Source organism: Podarcis filfolensis (genome assembly GCF_964270895.1).
Source record: "Podarcis filfolensis genome assembly, chromosome: 4".
Lineage (NCBI taxonomy): Eukaryota > Metazoa > Chordata > Lepidosauria > Squamata > Lacertidae > Podarcis > Podarcis filfolensis.
The window spans coordinates 26,389,706-26,413,825 of record NC_139607.1 but is presented as its reverse complement, the minus strand read 5'-3'; the positions used below and the strand labels follow the sequence as shown (position 1 = coordinate 26,413,825).

The following is a 24,120-nucleotide window of genomic DNA, read 5'->3' as shown; positions in this document are numbered from 1 at the left end:
CAATACCCAGTCTCAGTGAAAAGTTTTATTTGCAGCAAATTTACTGCAAACTGTTGGCATGGTTGTTAGGAAAAGGTATTTATACATGTGATGTGGCTGCCCTTACTTGACAGACTCCTGGGATGCAATCCTAAATTAATTGGAGAATATATCAAAACAGAAGTCCTTAACTCTTCTTATGTAACGCTTCTTTGTGCATACAGGGAACGTAAACCCCTTAAGAGTCGCTGAAAATTGCTAGAATTTCTATTGTTAGCAGCCAAGAAGGGGATTCCCAGCCAGGCATTTGGAAAGCTAAAACAATCCATTTAGGGAACAATTGGCTCTCCAAAATCAGTAATGGAGAAATGTTTTTACCAGTTAAAAGTTGCAACTTTTATCATTGTTCTTGTTTTATCTGTAAATGCAGGTTTTTTTTTAACTGCAGGGTTCACTTTTTAGGCAGTATTGCTCTTTAAGTGGGATCTTTAGCATAACACTAAGAGGAGGTCATGAAACCCCACTGAAGAAGCTGAACATGTTTTTACACTCACTACTTGGTGCTGCTACTGGTTGTTTCTCTTGCACACTTGAGTCCACATACGATTCCTTCCTTCTGGGTTTTGTGGCTGTTTCTTTCTTTCCCATATGCGCTGCAAATTTTACATATGTGTTATCTGAGAGCGCAGGAATATCAAACACGGTAAAGAATGGTTTGCCCTTTTCTATGTCACAGGTAAGTTGTGGCACACAGGTGGGTTTGGTAGCATGCTGTGCAAACAGGGAAGCTTTGGCATGGCCTTATCTCCTCTTGAAGCTTGTTCCACACTTGAGTACCCTTGACTGACAATGCCTTATCTCCTTTCCCCACAAAGTTTGGCCTAAGCATTTTAGTGACTCTCTCCCAAAAGAGAGTTGTAATCTCTGAGGATCATGCACTGGAAAGGCAGGCTCTATCTTCCAATGATGAACATAAATAGCCACTGGAAAGGAAACCACCAGGCAGGACTCCCGTTATATGATAGTCACATATCTATGTTAATTCACAGCAGGGTGGATCAGGAGTTAGAATATTGGCCTGGGTCATGCATGAAAATCCCTGTATAACCATGGAGTTATTAGTGGCCTTGGGTAAAAATGTCTGCTATTGATTAAAGAGAAGGCCACTGTCATATTTTATTTGCCTTTTTAACAAACAAGATGGAATGAGACAGAAAGTGCTAAGGTATATAAAGGAGAGGCATAAGTAGGGATTCATGTTTGAACTGAAGTACTCAATGTGATTGTTTTTCAGAACATTATTCTTGGAATTCACCTAAATAGACATTCTGGTTCCACAGCACCTTTTAGAAGAGAGTTGGACGAAGAAAAAAAAAACAGGCCAAGGCTTTAGTATAAGAAAAAATGATGAAGATCCATCATAACTGAGCTTCAGTTCAGAATTAAACAATCTGTGTGATACTTCCTTTTCTGCGGCTTTTCCAGAAATCCTTGTTGACCGCAATTCATGATTTCTCATAGGCTGTTGTTGCCATAACCTTCACCTTGGTATTACCTAGTCGATTTTCCCAATAGCCGTAGTCACTATTTTGACTGTTACTGTTTGCAGTTCATACTAATAAGCATGCAGACTCAGAATTTAAGCATGTTAACTCGGGAGGAAGCCTTGTTGTGTTTAATGGCTCTAACTCCTATATTAGGATTACATCCCTAGTTTAGAGATCTTGACAGCACGATCCAAACCCAAAATTCATGGGGATGAGAGAGTTTGGGGGGTTTCCCATGGGCTATGCTGACCTACGTTCTTCACCTCTGCTGAGCCATACATACACTGGTATTAAGTCCTTTACCCTGGTTCAGCCAGCAGGGCTTACAGTGATGTAAGTCTCAAAAAGAGTGGGGCAAGGAGAGAGGTGAACCTATTCCAAACCCTGTGATCTGGGACCCAATCCTCATCCAGCAATATTCCATTCCAGCCTCCTATTATTACGATTTCTCTGTTAACCAGGAATTCTTTGCTCTAGACATTTTCTAATTATTAGGAAATATCCAGTATGAATATTCTAGGGGGAAGACTTTTTATTGCTCTTCATTCCATATATTTTCTGGTTGTTTCTGGCTAGCAGCTGGGGGGGGGGATTTTCCTCCCACAGATAGCTGCAGGGTATTCTTTCTCGTGTAATTTTTGCTCTGTATAGATCTTGGCAATTTTGCTCCGTATAGATCTTTGTCATCTTGGTATAGTCATTGGTTTGCTTCATTCATTCTGATGCAGTTTGCTCCTATAATCCAAGACAAAATTGGGTAGTGCTGATGTGCTTCAACCAAAATGCTGAGAGAGAAGTCCAGTTTGCCTCTGAGCTTTTGAGACATTTCGGAACAAACAAGAGATATTTTTGTATAATGCGTAATCATACTGTATATGGAATATTTTCATCTGCTCTGCCAGGTCACGCATTCCTTCCCCAGCACACAATTTCATCTATGAGGGACTCAATTTATTAACATTTATACTCACTGTTCCATTAGTTAAATATTTTCCTAAGTAATCTTGTATCTTGAAAGTTCCTAGTTTGTCCTTCCAAATCTCTTGTGGCAAGCCAGAGGGGGGGCTTAGGCATCTGATGTTTTGTATATGTTGCTGAGAAAAATTAACCTTCTCATAATAAGAGCTCTGTTCAGGCTCCTTTGCTAGTGGATTGCCACCTGTTACAGCAGTGCCAAGCAGACTTTGTTTCCCAGCCACAAAGGTCTTTTCCCTATCTATTCTGTTCCACGTTCTAATTCCTTTCTATTACAAATCTTGTTTTGTACCAGATCTCCAGAGTTTTGTCAACCTATACTATTAATTTCATTTTCTTGTTTGATCCTGCATTATATTTTCTGTTAATATGGGGGTGTATTTATTGCAGGCAGAGGCTATCATGGCTACGCCTCTGGAAAATGCTGAACTTGTGGCCGTAAATATACTGAGATTAAAATGATAGTCCACATATAGTCTCCTTTCTTTGAGAACCCGTTATCAATTTATATACCGTATTTTTTGCTCTATAAGACTCACTTTTTCCCTCCTAAAAAGTAAGGGGAAATGTGTGTGCGTCTTATGGAGCAAATGCAGGCTGCACAGCTATCCCAGAAGCCAGAACAGCAAGAGGGATTGCTGCTTTCGCTGCGCAGTGATCCCTCTTGTTGTTCTGGCTTCTGAGATTCAGAATATTTCTTTTCTTGTTTTCCTCCTCCAAAAACTAGGTGCATCTTATGGTCTGGTGCGTTTTATAGAGCGAAAAAATACGGTATGTCTTACTCCTTTCAAAGATGGGTGCAGGTAGCTGTTGTATTTCAGGTGTGTGTGGGTGTGTGTGGGTGTGTGTGTGTGTTTTAAAAATATGGCTAGATGAACATTGCCATTCTGAGTTTTAATATACATATTCTTTGAATTTCTTACAGAACTTTCTGGGGTGCTGCATCAGTGTCACGTTCTGGCATCAGAAATGGTCCATTTCATTCATCAAATGCAGTATTACATTACATTTGAGGTACCCTTTAACCATCCATTTTGTTGTTTGTTTGTTTGAAATTGGAAGAACGTTCTTATTGATGTGAGCTTAATTATGTCACAGAGGTATAGAGCAGAGAGGTTGCTATTTAAACAGTCTCTAAAACAAAGTGAATCTCATTGCTGGGTGTTTTGTTCCATAGGTGCTTGAATGTTCATGGGATGAACTATGGAACAAAGTTCAGCAGGCTCAAGACTTGGATCACATCATTGCGGCTCATGAAGTTTTCTTAGATACAATTATATCTCGCTGTTTGCTGGACGCTGACTCAAGAGTAAGTCTCATTTACCTATTTATATATAATGTTACCATTATTTCTCTAATTATTTATGCTTTTGAGATTATTTCTGGCAACACACAATGGAGTTTTATTTGGAGATGAAATCCACTGTGTTCAGTGCATCTTCATTACAAGCAAAAAAAAAAAAAAAAGTTTAGGATTACAGCCCTGGTAAATTTAATCTTTTACGGGATGTTCTGGGAGAACCTCCGTACTGAAATCAATTTTTCCATGTATCCCTTTGCTCTAGGAGGAGATATTAAATATAACAATCTTTCAGCAGTTTCTTATAGGCTAGCAAATCTTAGCTTTTCTTTGAACGTTTCATTTTTAGAGGTTTTGTCTTCCCTTTGCAACTTTTGTTGTAGATGCTTCTCAACCAGCTTCGAGCTGTCTTTGATCAGATTCTTGAGTTTCAAAATGCCCAAGATGGCCTGTACCGCGTTGCCTTGGAGGAGTTACAGTTACGGTTGCAGTTTGAAGAAAGAAAGAGAGAGAGAGAGCTTGAGGTACAAAGGAGTTCTCAGTGGTATTTTAAGCACAAGAATGATGTGAACACAACAGGCTGCTTGTGTTCAATACCAATTCAATACCAAAAAATAATCCTTCTAATATCCCCTCCTTTTCTTTGAAAGACTGAGCAAATAGGTATTTGGATAAAGTCTTAATATGAAAAGTAAGTGTGTGCATGTTTACTCAAAAGTAAGTTGCACTATGCTCAATGGGGCTTCTAAGAAAGTACATATGCCTAGATTACACAGTACATTTAACCCAGATTGGGGTAACCTAGAAGCTGCAATTGACAAACCTTGATCCCCCCCCCCCCCATTAAAACACAAATTGAGTTCTTTTTCACGCTTGGTATGTATTGTTTGTAAGAAGTTTCTTCTGTCTTAACTTCTTGGCTTATAACTGTAAGAGATCACCAACTAAATTTAAGGCACTTCCTCTTAATAAAACAAAAATTAGCATGTGGCTTCAGATTTATTGATGTGTACACCTGATAATTTCTCACCTTTTTTTCTTTTCTTTTTTACAATGTATATTGTTAAGGGTGAATGGGGAGTAAAAGCTTCAGAAGAGGAAGAGGAGAATAAAAGGATTAAAGAATTTCAAGATTCAATACCAAAAATGTGTTCACAGCTGCGACTACTTACCCATTTCTATCAGGTATTTTTAAAAAGAGGAATTTTTAAAATATTAACGTACTGATAGCCGGTATGTGTTTTCTGGTTTAAAGTGCACACTGTTTTAATGCGGCATGCAAGCCTTTCCAGGATTTGGAAGAAGGCAATAACAATAAAAGTTATGTTATGAATACATTAGGGAATGTGACATTTGGCTTCAGTAGATAAAGAACCAGGTGCATAGAGGTTGTCCCAGACATAAAAGTGCCTACGTAAATGATTGCACTCCAGAGTCTGTGTTTATGCTGACCATTGCCACTGTAGGTAGACAACATTTTTATGAAGCATTCTCGCTAGAATAATTTTTGTGGATTCGCTTTGTTAAAAACCGCCCGCCCCGTCAAAACTCAAGACAGGAAATTCACTAACTTTTCACCTACTTTTATAAGGATGGGGCATTGCAGGAACTACCCGTCTCTTGCAGTGGATCAGTTTCTACTTGTTATATATAGTGGAATTTTCAAGGATTGCTATGGAATGGTGACATGCTTCACACCTTTATTCCATTACACACGTTCATTTGTGTGACTTCTTATGAATGCCTAATTTCTCTGTTTTTCTTTCTTTCAGGGCATTGTGCAGCAGTTCTTGGTATTACTGACCACCAGTTCTGATGAAAGTCTTCGATTTCTTAGCTTTAGATTGGATTTCAATGAACATTATAAAGCTAGGGAGCCCAGGCTTAGGGTTTCTTTGGGGACTAGAGGGCGGCGTAATTCACATATATAAATCTCCCTGCGATGAATGTAAACCAGGATCACGGATGTGTAACCCGTTGTTGGTTGTGGCAGTCAACTTGGCATACTAAAACCAAATGGCATGCAATAGGTGTTTGTCATTATCGCAAGCAACCTGTTTTCAGTCATGTGATTGTGCAACACTTGTGCAGAAAGCAACATGGCTTATTTTTTTATATTTAATGGTTGAGATTACTAAATGGGTTTAAACTGTTGCGATTTTGCTTTGGTAGTCCATTAATCAATCAACCAACTATATTTTGTTTGTGGCTTTTAAAGCACATTCCACCATCATTGATATTTGTCGTCAGGACATTTTATCCACATGCAGACACACACTTGTTTCCTTTTACACTAAGCAGGGCTGTAATTTTCCATTTCAGTTTAGAAACCACTTTTATTTTAAAACCTGCCAGTTTAAGAATCTGGCCAGAAGTCTATCTTATTTCTTTTTCAGTGTTGTGGTGTATTGACTGTGTGTGGGGAAAATTAGTCACTTAAAATTACACACATTAATGTTTTCAACATTTTCAAAACTGATTTATTTTTCCAGAAATTTTTTAACTGCTTTACAGAAACAAATATTAGAGACATAACAGAAGTCCAACACAACAAATAGTAGAAATGAAGTTAAAACCTCAGTGATCTCCAGTAACGAAACATGTAAATATTGAATAGATGTGAATGAAGTATTTTGTGTTCAAATCTGATGTATTAGAAATTAATTTGGATAATGAAGACTACTTATTTCTCTTTCCTTGCCTATTTTTCCATTGTAAATATTTATATATTGCTGTCCAGATGTTAGGGGGAAACATTTTTGTAAAAAATAAAAAGTCACTATATATCATCACTCAATTATCCATTTGTTATATTCACAGGTAAAAGCTTAGAAAATAAACACAATTATCTTTCAAACTTTTTTCTGTTTCTTCTAACTGACAAAGTGCCTGATTTAATAAAATTAATACTGAATTATAGGGCCGCCTTTTCTTTAGCTTGTCTCGATACCAATGCAGAATGTCAAGTGTACATTATGAGACAACTGAGACCAGCTTACTACAGATATTTCCTTTTCCCCTTCATCCTGCCAGGCTCCAAGGTGGGGATGGACAGCACCCTCTGGACTAAAACACACTTGCACTGTGTCTCAGAGATGGAGATTGCTGGCTTCAGTGTCACAGATCTTGAGTTGATTCTGAAAGCTCTGTAAGTTATTGTTGCATAGGTTGTGGAGCCAAAAGTATATTGTACTATTTCTGATTCTGTGGTAAAATAATGTCCCTTACCAGGTGCTTGAGGTGTGGGTGGTTTTTTTTTTGTTTTTTTTTGTTTCCTAGTAAGGATTTTTTAGAAAATGGGAAAAGCTAAAAGCTAAACCCTCTGCAATAGCTTCCTGGTCCCTTAGTATTCGGGTGTGCAATACATTTTTCCTTTGCTTCAACATTAATAGTGCCAGTGGGTCTTAAGATACTTAATACTGTTACAGTTTCTCTTTGACACTCATGCTGCAAAGAACTGCATGTTCTTGCAGAGTGCAGGGCTCTATTTTTTTCTATCCTCCCCCCCCCAAATGTGAATTAGTGCCTGTTAAATAATGTGAGCACATATTACACTTCAAGCAGAAAATAATTTAATTGGACAAATCCAAGAAGCCAGATTAGCAACTCTTGTAACCCAACACCAAACCTACTTTTTATTATTCAATAGCATGATTGCAACATGTGTTCTCCAGGATACTATAGGGTTCCATCATGATTAACCATGGTAAAAATATAGGACTGCACACTTCTGGACAGCAGTCATACTGAACAATAAGTCCCTTCTCTCTGTGCTGCTCTAATTCGAATATGAGTCTGTACTAGAAGAACCTTTGATATGCTGAAAACATGCACAGTCTGAGTCATCATCTTGGGACAGTCTTGACTCCTTGGAGTTTTTGTTAGGGTCTAAAGCAGCAGAAACATTTGATGAAGGATCTTCAACCCAACTTGAGCTGCTGTAGCTATGTTGCTTAGCAGAAACCTTTTTGTGTCCTCTTTTGGGTTCTGTGGATTTGGGTCTATGCCTAGATGGTCTTTGGTAGATTGGTTTTGTTTTGTAACAAGCAGTATCTTTGGCTTGAAGTCTTTTATAGTCATGATCTTTGGATTTACCATAATTTCCTGGACTGTTATAAGAGCTATGATTGGTTCTGAAAGTTCTAGGTTGTACTTTGAGGTTCTTACATGTGCTGCTGTTGTATGAAGGCAAACTATTATGGGCGCTGTGCCTTGAAGGTTCAACCGGGAGAAGCAAGCCAGTGTCTTCTGGTGGGGAGCTAGGGGACAACATAGCTTTGACAGGATGGAGATCTAAAGGCTTTTTGATGTAATCACAATCTGTTGATGAAAACATTTCCGGTGGTGAACTTAAGTTGTTGTTGTTTTGATTGTCAGTTCCAACAGCGCTGTCTTCTAGCTGTTGGCTTCCTGTTTCCACAATGTTAACAGCATATTCCAGTTGTTGGTTTTGTGCCCCCCCAACGCCAGCATTGTAATATGGTTGTTTGCTTTGTGCTCCCTCAATGCCAACATTGTAATGTGGTTGTTGGCTTCTGGTTTTCTCGGCCGATGTGACTTCATTTTTGTCAGGTCCGCCTTTTTTGTCAGCATTTGTTTTATCAGGTTCCCTAAGAGAATGATGAAATTGTTTTAATAGATACAAATCTTTTTATGAAAGCCATAACATCAAACAGTGATACAGCAGCCAAGTCACTCCCTTTCCCGTTGCTGCTGCTTCAGGAAAACTTGGCAGCTTATTGTGAGACCTGTCAATTCTCCAACTTGCTTCCTACCTCAAAGAAAAAGAAAATAAGTTTGGTTGCATGGGCCCTGCCTAGCTAGCAGAAGGGTATGCCCAACTTGAAGTCCCAAGAGCTGCGTTAAATGTATGGCCTTGTTACAGAGGATTAGATCAGCTTTATATAGATAAATCCTAAACTGTGCTGAGCTAAAATCTCTGTTAAGGAGGTTAGGCCGAGATAGTTGCCCAATCCAGGGAGTAATCTTTATGACTGACTGAGGATTTCAACCCACCGCAGATCCAAACTATCATGAAACATCCTGTGCTGAGGAGAACGGGGAGTGTGGAGAAGGATGTGGTTATCGCAGTTATGTAATAGCGATAAGCAAAGTAAATCATTGTTAAATCTAGGGAGCATTTTTGCCTTTCATCTGGAAGAAAAGGACAGTGGAAAATGGGCCAGAATCTGCAGACTATTGATTTTCCAAAGCTGCACATGAAGCAGAACACACGAGGATGGGGGTGCTACCGTATTGAGCAACACTACAGTCACAGTAGTGTGTGCTATAGTGACTTGTTCTGCAATAAGCTACAGCAGTATCTGTGTTTAGAACTGAGATGCAAATCTTGCCTTTTGCCATTATGAATTAATGCTGGTTTCAGAATCATAAAGCCTGTTGTTATTCGACTTGGATATTATGATTCTTAGATGGCTATGCCAGCAAAAATTGTATTTGATTGGCCTGCATCTACTACTGCGTCAATTACGCCCATTGCGTTATATCAGCATTCTAAAGTAGGCGCAAATGTCAAGGACTGGGTGCAAGTTGTTAGGAAGCAATTTGAATTATACAGTGATGAGAGGGAGGAGAGAATGAAACAGTGACTTACTGCTCCTTCTTCACAAATAATGAAGTGTATATGTGCACAACAACTATTACAGTCAAGATCAAACCAGTGACAGCTACACAGGCTATGATGATGTGCTTTAGCAGGTCTTTAAGGTCTGCAGCTTTTGCTTTTCTCTTGCCCTGAATACCTAAAGGGATGAACACAGAACCATATCATATTATTCACAATTTAACAATGTTTCATACTCAACACTACTGCAATTCTTAGCAACACCGTTGTCAAAACCTTGTTGCTGAAAACTAATCTGATAAAGCTGTACACTATAGCATAGCTGTAATAATAAAAAAGTTATTCTGAGTTACGGTAAATGCTGTGGTAAGTGCACGTAAGTTTAAGCTAATGTGCACCCAAGTCCTGCTTGCTTTTTTCTTTTCCATTATGTGCGAGAATGGGCAACCAAATCACAAACGCATGATTGCTAGACAGTCACAAACAGGGTCAGTGGCACCATGGAGTTTCAGAACCTGTATAGAGGCGATAAGCTGTGCACAGATGGTGGATTTGCTCTGTGGAAGTAGGTATTCGCATTCTCACACAAGTGAGAAAAAAGTTGAAGGGTAATTAAATAAATAAAATATCCTCTCCTACTCATCTAAAAACATTTAATGTAATAAGCAGTCATTGCAATATTTTATTAATAAATAAAAAGTATTCAAACATGCATAGATTCCGTTCAAGTCAATCAAAGCCTTGCCAGAAAGCACTGAGTGTTAAATGCCAGCATTGGAGCTGGGTGAACTCCCCTCAGCACCCACGGGAGCTGCTATTTATCCCCCAAAACAGTAAATAGCTCTGCTCATTGCTGAACCAACCTGGGCAGCCCTTCAAAGCAGTCTCCATCCCCCCAGCAAAGCAGTCGAGACATTCTCTCTGACTTTGCTGAGTGGCTGATTTAAGGAACTGCTCCCTGGAAGGCTGGAGGCCAAACTTCACTCTGCTCATAGAAGACTCTTGGGCTGAGCCTTGCAAGTAGGCTTTTCCTCCTAAGTGGCCTCCCATGGTGGCCTGGAAATTCAGCAACTCGAGTCACCTCTCCTTTTCCTGCTGTTCCCCCCCCGAATGGTGACTTGATTATAAAAGGCACAATATGAAAATATTCTAATCTAAACACTTTGTTGAAAAACCCTCCACCCGTCTCTTCTTACCAATAATCACTGGATACCCCAACCTTGAAATGTTTGTGATATTAACACACGTGGAATATATTTTAAAGTGACCCAGGATTTGCAGGCAGTTCTAGATTTTAGATCCTCTCAAAACTTTAAAAGTTTTGAATCTGTGTTTAATTTTATTTTTCTTCTCTGTTTTATTTAAATATTTATAAGTGGCACTTAAAGCAGCGAACAACCTAAAAACAATATAGTAACAACACTGGTAGAAACATCAGGAACATGTCGCTACAAACCGGTTGGTTAAAAAATTCCAAAGTCTGAAAGGACAACAGGGATGACTTCTCACAGGCTTCTACAGTGGTACCTCGGGTTAAGTACTTAATTCGTTCCGGAGGTCCGTTCTTAACCTGAAACTGTTCTTAACCTGAAGTACCACTTTAGCTAATGGGGCCTCCTGCTGCCGCCGCGCCGCCACAGCACAATTTCTGTTCTCATCCTGAAGCAAAGGTACTATTTCTGGGTTAGTGGAGCGTATGTAACCCGAGGTACCACTGTATTGCCAAGGAACTCACCAGGGTACAGCCTACCAGACTAAAGGTTCAATTCCTTGGAACTGGCCCAGCAGTAAATTGGCAACCAGGGCAGCTCTCTCAGCAGAGTAGTAGCATGTACCAGTGACCTGCTCCTGTGAGCAGCCTGGCCACTGCAGTCAGCACTAGTAGCAGTTTCTGGACCAGATATCAGGGCAGCCTCCCACGAAGTGTGTTACAGTAATCAGGTCTTGAGGTTACCAAAGCGTGGACCAGGTTGTCCTGATCCAGGAATGTTCTTAGCTGGCATTTCAGCTAAAGCTGGTAGAAGGCACTCTTGGCTGCAGGTCACTTGAACCACTAGATGGATCAAGGAGTACCAGCCTGCTCTTCAGAGTAAGGGCAACACCATCCAGAACAGGCAATTGACCTACTCCTAAATTTTGCGTCTCCTGATTTTGGTGACACTCCACACTGTGGTTTCAAATTCCCTTACAATCTTTTTAACTCTATGCTGTGCAAGCTGTTTAAGAGGTGTTGTTTAAGAGTTCCAATCCCTTTGACAGCTGATAGTGCCTTTGTAACGTTCAAAGGTCGTGTTGCACAGCAAAGTCGCACAGGTTGCAGGTGCAAATGCAGGCGTCATTCCTTTCCTGTGCAAGAGCTTCATTATTTTTTTCCAGACAATGCAAACAAGCACTGCTGTTGACTACTATAGAAAAGACAGTGCAGGTGGCTGGCACTGCTTGCTCAAAATATCCAAAGCTGCCCTATCTGCAGCCTGTATGAAGTAAAAACTATTTGACAGCACTGCTTATAAGGCTGGTGCCTATGCCAGCTGCAATGGCACTCTGGTGGCAGAGCAAATTACAATCATGGCGCGCCTGCTTCTCACAATCCAGCCAAACCACTTTCCCATTCCTACCTTTTTAAATACTTTCCATTATGGTGCAAATATGAATGAGAGCTAGATGTAGGTTAAAACCCTTTGAGCTGTATGCTAGGGCTATATGCTCCATCACCTCTTTGCCACTTCCACAAAAGCAACTCCGCAATATTTCTGTGCTACCAGATTTATTTATTTTTTCTTCAGCAATGCCACTAGGTGATGCAAGATTGCTGGTTTACAATCTCGTTATCTATTTGTCCTTTTGTCACTCTCTCCTATTTTATTTTAAGATGCAAGCAGAATGGAGAGGGGGGGGGAATGAAATTTATTTTCCACAATCCAATTTCACCGTGTTCAGTTTTATCCCATCTGTCTGGGGTATAAAAGTGACGTTTCCCCTTCCAGAAACCAATTGGGATCCTGTTTAGTATTTAGGACTGAGGCAGTTAGGAGATATGTCTCTGTTCCCTAAGGGCTGTGTGTGCTGACTCCACCATACTTCCAGGCCTGACTGCCGCAGAGCCAAGGGACTCGAGCTTGATCTTGGATTTGGAGACTCTGCCAGTACTTCCTTGGCTTCAGACCCAAGCTACAGAAGCCCAGAGAAATCAGCACACACAAAAGCTGGGCATATATTCCACTAAATCTGGCACGCAGGAGCAGTGCCCCTAAACCTGGCAGTCCTTAAGCCTTTGAATGGTGCAGCCGCATTGCTCTGGCATCCAAAATCCAGCATTTACACTGGGGTTTGTAGCTTTTACCTCATGATAAAAAACACTAATGCCATTAAAAATCTCTATTTTCACTAGGGGCTGACTACAAAGATGAAATGTTTCTGCTGTGACTAAGTCATCTTAATCCGCATACTTTGGGCTTAACGAGGGTGTGGACAAGGTGGCTTGTTTGGTGTTTTTCATTAGCCTTTAGTACAGCAATACATTATTCGATGTAACTGTTCCTTTGTCTACTGCATCAAGTTCGGCTGACAAGTGATTCTAAGGACTGAGTTTCAGTGCTCCATTATAAATGTTCACATCATTTGTTTTTGCCTTGTGTGATGAATTTTGAAACTGTAGCTTTGCAGCTGGTTTACAGAATTAAATGAAGTAAACAAATGAAGCAGTACCTTTTTGTTGTTTTCCACAGCTCTGATTTATGTGTCTTACTTTATTACAGGTTTAAACTGTGGCTTAAGGAACCCAACAACAAAAATCTGCCCTGTTAATTTTCTAATTGAGGTCTAGGCAAACAATTTGACACAGGAAGAGAAAAATGTTTGCTCTCTTTCAGCTGAATACACACAAAATGTGTTTTAGCCGAATAAACCCAACTGAAAGGCATAAATCAAGTGTTTAAAAATAGAATGGGGATAGCAGTAGTTTGCTAAGTCAATAAACACAGGACAACAGAGCTGAAATTATACCCCTGATGTATTAGGTAATGCTCGCTTTCACAAAACTACAGCACATTACAGGAAGATGAGCAGGGAAAAGCAAGCTGTTAATCCTACCTTACCTAAAATCTTAATGGGTTGTTTTACTTCCATTTAAGTAGTTCATATTTACCTTCATATTTCTCAAAGAATTCATATCTTTGGGCATTATTCATATGTTCATTTGTCACTTCAGTAACCAAATCTGTAAAAAACAAAGCAAAAGGTGAATAGCAACAAAACACAGTGTGTTTCTGCTCGCTGTTGACTTGTAGGTAATAAAGTGAAAATGTCTAAAAATTCTGAGAACTTTCAAATAAAACGTGCAGCTATGGAGCAGTAATTATTTTCTGTCTGATCTATTCTATAGCTGGCTTTATTGTTTTGCTTTGCAAATATTATTTATACCTTGTTTTTTATATTGTGAGCTGCACTGAGCTGCAAGAGTTGGCAGAAAAACAAACAAACTTAAACTAAAGAATCATGGAGCAAAGGTAGATGGACTTTCCTGTAGCTCTGGGTGGGATGATAGCTGATATATTGCATAGGTTTCTCCAGTCCAGAGAATCATGGGAACAGCCTCAGGCTACTTATCTGCACACACGCTCTCTGGCCATGAATATTCACTGTCTAGTGCAGAAAGATGGCCAGTTGTCTTGCTTGTAGCTGATGCTTGCTAGGGTGTGTTGGGTTGGGGGAAAGGGAAGATTTGGTGGTTTATTCCTGTTCCGTCTCCCTTGCTACTGCTGACCTCTTACAGTCAATGTCAAACTGGCTGGATCTTCCTCTCCTACACTTCATTTGTGTGATTGTAATCCAATGTTCCGGGACATGGGTGGTGCTGTGGGTTAAACCACAGAGCCTAGGACTTGCCGATCAGAAGGTCGGTGGCTCGAATCCCTGCCACGGGGTGAGCTCCCGTTGCTCGGTCCCTGCTCCTGCCACCCTAGCAGTTCGAAAGCACGTCAAAGTGCAAGTAAATAGGTACCGCTCCAGTGGGAAGGTAAATGGCGTTTCCGTGCACTGCTCTGGTTCGCCAGAAGCGGCTTAGTCATGCTGGCCACATGACCCGGAAGCTGTACACCGGCTCCCTCGGCCAGTAAAGCGAGATGAGTCAGCCACGACTGGACCAAATGCTCAGGGGTCCCTTTACCTTTACCTTTAATCCCATGTTCCAACCTTGGCTCATGACATTCTAAATGCACTACAGCTTGATTTTCACTGATCTGGCTTGCACAAGCAAAGCTAGATTGCTCCAAGCACGCGGGAATAGCTGTGGCTGGAGAGCAATGGGGTGGCCATTACTGCCGATAATAATGTAAGACTGCGTGGATAACTGTTTAACGACTTTACTTGGGACAGAGATTGCTTCGAGTGGTGGTTCGTCTGTGAACGGCAGAAAATCTGCCTCTTCTGGGACAGGCGCTGTCATCATGTTGTGGTTCTCTTCACTGTAACCTGCTTCTTCTGTAGCAAGAAACAATTAGATTTATTCAGTGACCATGCCGCAAAACAAATGTGGATCCCAATGCTATTATAGCAGTACTGGTACAAAAAGAAATATAATATTAGGGGCCTGTCTGCACAACTGGTTCTTTGTTAAATGAATGCACATTTGCTGTTTTTGTTTTGTATATAGGCTACATATCTCAAAAAGGTATGTTTTCCAAGCAGTCAGATGTATTGTGAAAATGCATTATTTTTGTTAGGTGGAACATCTGTGGCAAATATGATTGCCACAGTAGCTTATAGCATATATAGCTTGCAAAAGTGTTGCAAGCAGCTATTACTCAGTAGTGTAAGTCTGAAAGACAGGCTGCCTGTTGGCTTTGGATACATTCTGGAAATGCACCCAGAAAACTTTTGTGATTCTTTTTTTCCATCAGATTTTGTGCAGGGAGGAAAAAGCCACAACATTTGTGCAGGCCCTTCTATATGAATAATGTACATCTATTGTTCATTTGTTGTACAAGTTCCAGTTTCCCCCTGAAGAAAGTACCGTATTTTTCCATGTATAACACCCCCCCCCCCCCGTGCATAAGACTATTTTAGGGGACTCCAAACCCTCATCTTATACACGAAAAAGTACGGTATCCCTTTTGGGAAGATGTCGCATCTCCCCAGCACTCAACGTAAACATTTTACTACTGGGAAAATGGAATTAGTTTCCCCCCAGCTAGCAAGATGATTTCAAGTAGCGTTGCCAAGTTGCAGTGTGCCCTCGATGCCTTTGACGTCACAGTGACCAGAGGCATCTACAAATGTGCTCATCTGCTTAACTTTAGACAAGGAGGAGTCTTTTCCAAGTGGCCTGCCTTTCTGGCAAAGGGACACACCCCTCTTTGATTGAGGCTGTCCAGCAGAAGGGCGGCAGCAGCACTGAACATGTAATTTTTCTTTTATTATTTGACACTTGCACCCTTCCAAACGTCCTCAGCTTTGATAGCAATTGCCACCTTTCTGGAATGTGGGGCACTGAAGCTTTCCCAGTCTCAAAACGGACAGTGCAGGCAGTCATCTGGCAACATGAAATAAAGATATATAAAAATAAAAAATCGTCCAGTAGCACCTTAGAGACCAAATAAGTTTGTTCTTGGTATAAGCTTTCGTGTGCATGCACACTTTTTCAGATACCTGAACCTGGCAACATGGTTTGTGTATACTGCTGCCTGGGTAAATCATTGGTTCACAAGCACTGAATACCGAAATTGAGATGCTATCTGACAGTTAGAAAGAACACACTTTTGGTGCTTGGTCTCTTTTCCCCTTTCTCTGCTAATTCAATAAGGATTTTTACTCTGTGCAGACCAGCAAAGCCTCCTTGGGAAAGTTCTAGGCAAATATATATATATAACCAACCCCGAGCTTCTGGCATAGGGTTTGAAATATTTAAACATAAGTGTAACCAATGATGCCCAGAGAATGCAAAATTCTATTTACAGGGCAATCCAACCCCCTTATGCCAGGTTGTCTAGGATTGGATTGAGCAGAGATCTTCCTGACTCTGCAGAGTTCTGGCGGAGTCAGCTGGGAGTTTGGATTGTGCCCTTAGTTGTGCCGAAAAAGCAATGGCAACTTGAGGACTGATACACACTCCTGTATCCAATGTATGTGATGTTCTTTCTGACTCCACTAACCTGATCTGATGTACTGTTAAACACACATAGGAGTGTGCAATCCCCACCTGGATCACTCAGTAAAAATATGCCCACCAAAAGACATTCTTAAGGCCAAACTACTTGTGATACTTTGCCTCTACATACAGGATGTTTATTGTACAAATAACCAACATGTGGTCCCCAGGTCTAGATCAGGACCCTGGTATTGGAATGAGGTCGAGTTTTTATACCTTTGCCCCAGCTGGGATTCCAATATGGTTTGGGAGGGTGGCAGCACCTTTGGGCACATATAGCAAGGTTCCTAATACAAATCAGGGCTGCAAATAGAGGGAGGAGGATTAAAATCCCTTAACCCCTAAACTGAGGCCCAAATTCAGATTGGGAGCCTGCACAGGCTATTTATACAAGAAATAAGCATGTATTCCAAGGCAAACGGCATGAATTAAAAAACTTATGTACTTTGGAACTTAGTTCTCTTTCCTTTTATAGAATAAATGTGGGAGCAATGTTCTGCACTTAAAATGTTATTAATTAACACAACGCAAGTGGCGTTGTGGGCTAAACCACTGAGCCTCTTGGGCTTGCTGATTGGAAAGTTGGCGGTTCGAATCCCCGCAATGGAGTGAGCTCCCGTTGCTCTGTTCCAGCTCCTGCCAACCTAGCAGTTCGAAAGCATACCAGTGCAAGTAGATAAATAGGTACTGCTGTGGCAGGAAGGTAAACGGTGTTTCCGTGCACTCTGGTTTCCATCGCACCAGAAGCAGTTTAGTCATGCTGGCCACATGACCCGGAAAGCTATCTGTGGACAAATACCGGCTCCCTTGGCCTGAAAGCGAAATGAGCGCCGCAACCCCATAGTAATTCTGATGCACTCCAAACCAAGATTTACCTGGGTCTTCAAGTTCGTTTGATGAATAAATATTGTCCATCAACACTGGTTCATCGCTGTCACTGGTGGAAGGCCTACGAACTTCAGTTTTTCACAAAAGATGAAATGGTAACTTACAAGAATTGCACTAGAAAACTGTTATGACATATGGCATGGCAAGCATAAGGGACACAGCCGTGTGCCTCTTTTCCGTTTATGTTAAATAGCCAATTAATTTTAACAATCAGCCGTTTGCTAATATGAGCATTTTAAGCTTTAATAACTGCAAAGGACCCCAAACCGGGGTGTTGGCTAATTGGTCTCAACTAGTCAGCCTTCTCAGTATGCAGCACCCCAATCCTTGAACTCTCCCAACCTCCTCGAAGCACAGATGGCAACATCACTGATGGGCTTCCATCGATTAATTAAAACGTTTCTCCCTGGCTTTTTGGAGAACCTGATCAAATCTATTGGATCTTAGCTTTGTTGGGCTTACAGTATTGTTATTCTATGGGTCTTTGAACAACAATAAAGAATTGATGTTGTTGTATTGTTCTAAGTTTATGATTTTTTCACTTGGTTTTTGAGTTTCAAATGTTTGTACTACTTTATTATTATGTTGTGCAACACTTTGGAACCACAACTGTGGTGAAAAGCTGTTTATAAATTCTAGTAATAAATAAATACAATGCTTGAGTTCAGATATTTGCTTTCAGTAAAACACAGACATGTAAAACAAAAACCTCTGTCCCTACATACTCATTTCCCATTAAGTGAAAATGATTATACACAATTAATACAGAATCTAAGAAGGCAAAGCATATTTTATTTGAGAAATAAAACTAAATTACATTCAGGAGTAAATCTGAACTCAATCATATTTAGGGGAATATCTGACTCCACAATTATGAAACTCCCCACTGCCTATTTTTAACAAGCGAGCAATTTTAGAATTTAGCATTATTCCACCTCTTCAGAATTTTTGGTATCTGGACAGGGAATAAACCAATGATGACTACAGCATCCTCGTTTCAACAGTAGTAGTAGGCCTACCGGCCTTGCTGATTTTATTTCCTCCCACATACCAATAGCCCTTAATACCGTATGCAATATGGTACATCCCCATTGCTATGATTACCTCATTAATACATACTGCAGTCTGTACAATTCAGTGAAACAATAAGAGTTACCTAGATGTTCCTGTAAATCTTGAAGAATATCTTCCATTACTGAAGACTGCAATTTCTCATTAGTGGATGGAGTCTCTTGCTTCACTGTTTTCAAAAAATATCAACAATTGAATTAATTGTCATTGCTACACTGGGAAGGCTCAGTAAGAAGGCAAATAATTAGTTGCACACAAATCAACTGGAACCAATCTTAAATGAGTATGCCAGAACTATACCTGTTGCCAGTTCGACCAGAGGTTCTAAAGCAGGGATGTGGTGGCCCTCCAATTGTTGCTGGATTCGGTCTCCCTGGCCCAATGGCCACGAATTAGGGGAGCTGTAGTCCAGCAACATCTGGACAGCCAGTAGTTCCCCATCCCTGACACAACAGCTTTAAAGAAGGAAAACCTAGATTTGAATTCCTGCTCATTCATGAAGCTTAACTTGCCAAGTTCTAGCCTTTGACAAGTCACAATCAGGCATAATTTTCCATCACTAAATTTTCCCCCCTGATGTAATTGATCATCTCCTTCCCTTTGGTTTAGGCAAGTGACAAATTACGATGCTTCATTATGGGGTTGTGTGGACAGAAGAGATTAGCAGTGCAATCATAAACATGTTTGCTTAGAAGTAAATCCCACTGAGTTTAATGAGGCTTAGTTCCTACCAAGTGTGTATAAGATTGCAGCATAAGGGAGTTCCTGGGAAGGCAACCGAGGGTCTGCAGCAGAGTAGGGGCCCTTGGTGATCCAGATGTTGTGGAGTGACAACTGCCATCAGCCCCAGAAAGTATGACCAATGGTTTCCCACACCTGGTGTATAGCATACTATGGACTTCCTTGTCCCTGGTCAGAGGTCTTCCTGGTGTGACGGCAGAAAGCTCTGCTGCTACTGCTGATCCACTAATGGCTATCTCCTCACAGAGGGGTCAGGAACAAGGCATTTGAGGCGTGTGTGTGTGTGTGTGTGTGTGTGTGAGAGAGAGAGAGCCATCGACCCAGAAGATCAAAAGCCTCCTTATTCCCCAAACAGACTGGAAAAATATGCAGCAGCACCTGTTAAGTGTTGCTGCAGTCAATGGGAAGAAAAATAAAAGAACAATAATGGGGAAAGTGGAGAAAATTGCCCCAACGTCATCTGCATTAGCCAGTGCCTCTTGGAAGGGATACAGCAGTAGCTGTGGCCAGGAACATAGGGTTGCTCTGCCTGTACAAAGTAAACTAGAAATTGAGGCCTAAAGCCCATTACATAAGCTTACTGTCTTAACTTTTAAGCAACACATGAAGGGGACTGATAAGTCAGGATCTACGTTCAAGAAAGCAGTATTTATTTCTGAGTTTTCTGGATTAATCTAACCTCTACGTTAGATCACTGCAACGTGCCACACATGGGGCTGACTCTGCAGACGGTTTGGAGACTTCAGCTGGTGCAGAATTCAGCAGCCAGGTTGCTCACCGGGGCAAGATGGGTTGAGCATATAATGCCAATCCTGGCATGACTATACTGGCTGGGCCAGTATAGTTTCTGGGCCCAATTCAGAGTGCTGGTTTTGCCCTATAAAGCCTTAAACAGCTCAGGCCCTGTGATCATTAGATGAAGGGCAATATAGTCATACCTTGGTTGTCCAACACCTTGTGACTCAAACACTTTGGCTCCCGAACGCTGCAAACCTGGAAGTGAGTGTTCTGGTTTGCAAATGTTCTTTGGAACCTGAACGTCCGACGTGGCTTCCGTGGCTTCCAGTTGAGTGTGGGAAGCTCCTGCAGCCAATTGGAAGCTGCGCCTTAGTTTTTTAACGTTTTCAGAAGTCGAACGGACTTCCAGAACAGATTCCGTTCAAGAACCAAGGTACGACTATATAGAAATGTAATTATTATTAATAATATTTTTATAAGTAATGATTTATCTCATCAGTCAAGTTTTGGAGGTGTGATACCATGTCCCCCCCCAAAAAAAAAAATTCTCTGACCAGACCAAGACTGCAATGCTAATAACAACAATATCCCCAGAATTGTTCAGAGTGAAATCAAGAATGTCAACGAGTCCACAGCTCTATTTCTATAATGAGATTCTGGTAAGAATGCTTTGGGAAACCAATTTGAAATACATTAGTACAATTTTATCAAAGCTCTGCTAATCTTTAATTTTAGAAAGAAGTTTTTTAAAGTAATGGAAGGCAAAAAATACATACCCCTTTCCATCTTCAGATCAGTTAGTATATTTTCTAGTTCTTCTACAGAAGTTTCTGTTTTTGTTGTCATTATGCTTTGTGAACCTTCATCTTTGAGTGCACTTGTTGCTGGAAGTTACAAAAAAACCTGACTGGTTTTGATAACGCAAAGCTATCTAATGCAAAACTATCCAACAAAATCTTGTAATTTGCTCTTCAGTGGTGGTAGAGGTTGAATTAACAGCAACAACTGATATGCCAAAGATTCAGGCACTTCAAAAACAAAACACAAAACTTCAAAAACAAAACACAAAATATCCTGCAATTATAGGTACTTATTTTATTGTGATCCTTATCCCTATTGTTGCAATGCACAGTTTTTGAATAATATGTTTGCAAACCGTAACTAGACTACAACAGCCCTGTGGGTGACCTCTGCAGTGATTATCTGCAAGACAATGGCTAAGAAAGCTACATAGAATAATAACTACGAGCAAAGGTATTCTGTGGCTCCTGTGTATTAATTTTCTGTAAGAGCAAAATCATTCAGCAAAAGAAATGTATTAGGTTTACCAGCTCACAAAGAAATACTGCCAGTTCTCTTACATGTACTTATGTGTCACAGGGTTGTCTGAAGGTTTGAAATGATAAGAGAAGTGTAACTTGGCCTGGGCAACTGACTAACTGCTAGGCTGAAATACACACTGCATAATGAAATATAAACTTGATCAGCTTGACAGTGTGGAGCTCTCAGAGAAGGTGGAATCAATTCCAGAGAAATGTCAGAAGCATTTTGCTGCTGACAGCTCAACACACAATACCATTTTTAGTTCTGAAAAATGTTAGTTCTACTACTAGCTCCCTTACTGGAGAGAAAATGGAACCATGGCTATGAGTGATTACATGACTGCAGGGTCCTAGTCATTTATATAAATACTGAATGCACCACAGGACAGTGGAATTGTGTGTCACTACCATGCAAGCAGGGCTTTTTTTCCCAGGCAGAATTTCCCGAAACTCAGTTCCGACATCTCCCAGGTGGGAGCCATTGTCATTTTAAGAGAACAAGGGAGGTGTTCATGGTGAGTTCTGGCACCTCTTTTTCTGGAAAAATAGCACTGTGTGCAAGTCGAGTGTTAGCGTATCCACACATTGTCCCAGTCCAAGAAATCCTTCCCCTTCCCTTCCTCCTTCCGTAGTGACTTTATGTGGAAGCCCCTGTTTGAATTTACTATGGATTTTCAACGGTGGAGTGGAATGGGAGGCAATAATTCTACTATCCCATCATGCATTCACTATACAAGCAACTCCCGTTTAAAGCACATCCAAATGACCGTGATTGCGCGAACACACATGGCACCGAACCCAGAAGGAGCCCCAAAACATCACCAAATGTCACAGCCCAACCCACCCAAAACAAAGATTGCCTGTACATATTTTGGCAGAGGTGTGAACATACTATGCTTCTATACACAGTTTTCACTCAAGGGCACCACAGGCAGACAAATATTTCCAATTCTTTTTCTATAATGTTTGTGAAAGGCCAGATCCTTATATCTCCACCCCTGGAGGGACAAATCTAGCAGGTGGGTGGGGTTGCCCACCTGTCAGTCATTGTTGGGACTTGAAAGCACATGATGGGGCTGTTTGAAAGCCCTCTTGCAAACAGTCTCGGGCTGCTCTTTGAACACTTGAGTGTAGAAAAATCCTAACATGGGAAGTGAGTCTCGAGAGTTGCACGAAAATGCCTCCAGTTTTGCTTAAACTATAAGCAGCTATAAGCAATGTTCATTATAGCTCTGCACCTCGCATACTACTTGAGCTAAAAGGCTAAAACAGTTTAAACTTAATAAGTTTTTTGGTTCCTTAGTAGTATCGCTGTCTGAAAGCTCAAATCTATTTGATGTCATAGTTTTAATAGGACAATTCTACCATCATAAAATTGATCTATCAGTTAAATTTGTCTGTCACATTTCTTCTAGATGGGACAATATAATGCAGATTATCAAGTGCATTCTTTGCAGGAGGACCCACAGCCTGTCAAATTTGACCTTTAATTCAAGCTATTATGCCTTCTTGCAAAAATAAATCCAACATTTAAAACTTTCAATTCCTGGTGTGTTAGCACATAAGAGATACTCCACCCTTGAGATGCAGTAATAATGTAGTCACCCAAAGTACTGGTGTAACCAAGGCTCATTATGGCTGAAACTACATTATCTGGAAACAGAAGAGGAAAGTTCCTTAATAGTGAGATAGGGGCTGGAATGGCAAAGGCAATTTGCATCTGTAAAGTTAATAGCAGGTTTAACTAGATTTCCAGCACTGGGTAACAAGTTGTTGTTTTTACACTTGAAACCACTATTTGCGGTATTTATAAGCCTGCCATTCACAAAACAGTCCCAGAGCGGGAACATATGTGATGTTCGAAAATCCCTTTCACATAGTAAGGTAAATCATGGAAAAGCAACTCTGATCAAAAAACTTTGTGGTGCACTCTCATGTGCGCAAGGAACTCCTGGTCAAGGAAGTTTTGCCACTGACTTAAATGTGAGAGCCAGCACCACTAGCACCAAGAAGATTCATACAGACAGCTGCCCCCTCAACAGCAAAGTTATAAAACGTATCTGGGATTCTGTGCGCACACTGCCAAATTTCATACTCTTATTAAAAACAACAACCTTGAATTGGGTGGAGGGAGAAACATACATATTTGCTAACCTTTTCGGTTAATATCTTCATAAACCAGAGACTGGCTTGCAGGTTTTTCCAAGTGGGCAGCTTTTACTAGCTTGAAAGCTGTAAATACACATATAGCAAGTTTCTTAAAATAGAGGGGAAACTTTTGGGACAGGATTCAGTCCTGCCTGCTTAGACTCTTCACACATTATAAAAAGCACAGCAAGCACATATTTCAAGTCACATTATACACAGGAATTATTTCTGGGTCTACATAGTATCCAGGCCCAAGGTGTATGCAAAATATTCCTGAGCCCTCCACAGGTATTGACTGCATGAGAAGAGTTATGGACCCTGGTGTGTTGATTAGACATAAGTGTAATTTCCTGTATCAGGTGTTGATTTAGCTATGACTTTCAGGCTGCAATTCTATACACACTTTACTTGAGAGTAAGCCCCACTGAAGCCAAACCACATGGGCTCCAAACCCCATAGAAAGCCATTTGTGTGAAAGTTTTCCTGATACGGTTTAGGAGATCATAAGCACACCAGCCACTCCGAAAACAACAACAGTAAACTAAGTGGTAGTTCCTTTACACAGATGGCTTCCTATTCATTTTACGTTCCCGGTAACAGCCACACTACCAGTACAACGTAAGTCCCATTCCAAGGGATGGAATATACTTCTAAGCAATGCTGATTAGGGTTGCAGAATT

At 40.7% G+C, this 24,120-nt stretch overlaps 2 protein-coding genes across 10 annotated transcripts in view; one reads left to right on the top strand and one right to left on the bottom strand.

The window, feature by feature from the left end:
• Positions 1–6,658, top strand: part of TUBGCP3 (tubulin gamma complex component 3) — a 55,172-nt gene extending 48,514 nt beyond the window's left edge. Inside the window, exons 18-22 of the mRNA XM_083610594.1 lie at positions 3,427–3,515; positions 3,679–3,810; positions 4,185–4,325; positions 4,870–4,986; positions 5,574–6,658. Of these exons, the coding sequence (XP_083466720.1) occupies positions 3,427–3,515; positions 3,679–3,810; positions 4,185–4,325; positions 4,870–4,986; positions 5,574–5,732 (638 nt within the window). The 3' untranslated portion in view covers positions 5,733–6,658. The remainder of the gene's footprint in view (positions 1–3,426; positions 3,516–3,678; positions 3,811–4,184; positions 4,326–4,869; positions 4,987–5,573) is intronic.
• The window catches only part of LOC310761087 (uncharacterized protein), a 28,987-nt gene continuing 11,123 nt past the window's right edge, over positions 6,257–24,120 (bottom strand). For 6 of the 9 annotated variants that reach the window (XM_083610628.1, XM_083610629.1, XM_083610631.1 and 3 more), the window contains 8 exons: positions 23,447–23,524; positions 20,747–20,854; positions 18,577–18,660; positions 17,408–17,488; positions 14,753–14,866; positions 13,533–13,604; positions 9,416–9,563; positions 6,257–8,411 (listed from right to left, as the gene is read on the bottom strand). In XM_083610628.1, the coding sequence (XP_083466754.1) occupies positions 7,580–8,411; positions 9,416–9,563; positions 13,533–13,604; positions 14,753–14,866; positions 17,408–17,488; positions 18,577–18,660; positions 20,747–20,854; positions 23,447–23,524 (1,517 nt within the window). In that variant the 3' untranslated portion in view covers positions 6,257–7,579. The remainder of the gene's footprint in view (positions 8,412–9,415; positions 9,564–13,532; positions 13,605–14,752; positions 14,867–17,407; positions 17,489–18,576; positions 18,661–20,746; positions 20,855–23,446; positions 23,525–24,120) is intronic. The other 3 variants (XM_083610630.1, XM_083610632.1, XM_083610633.1) reach the window with 1 other exon arrangement.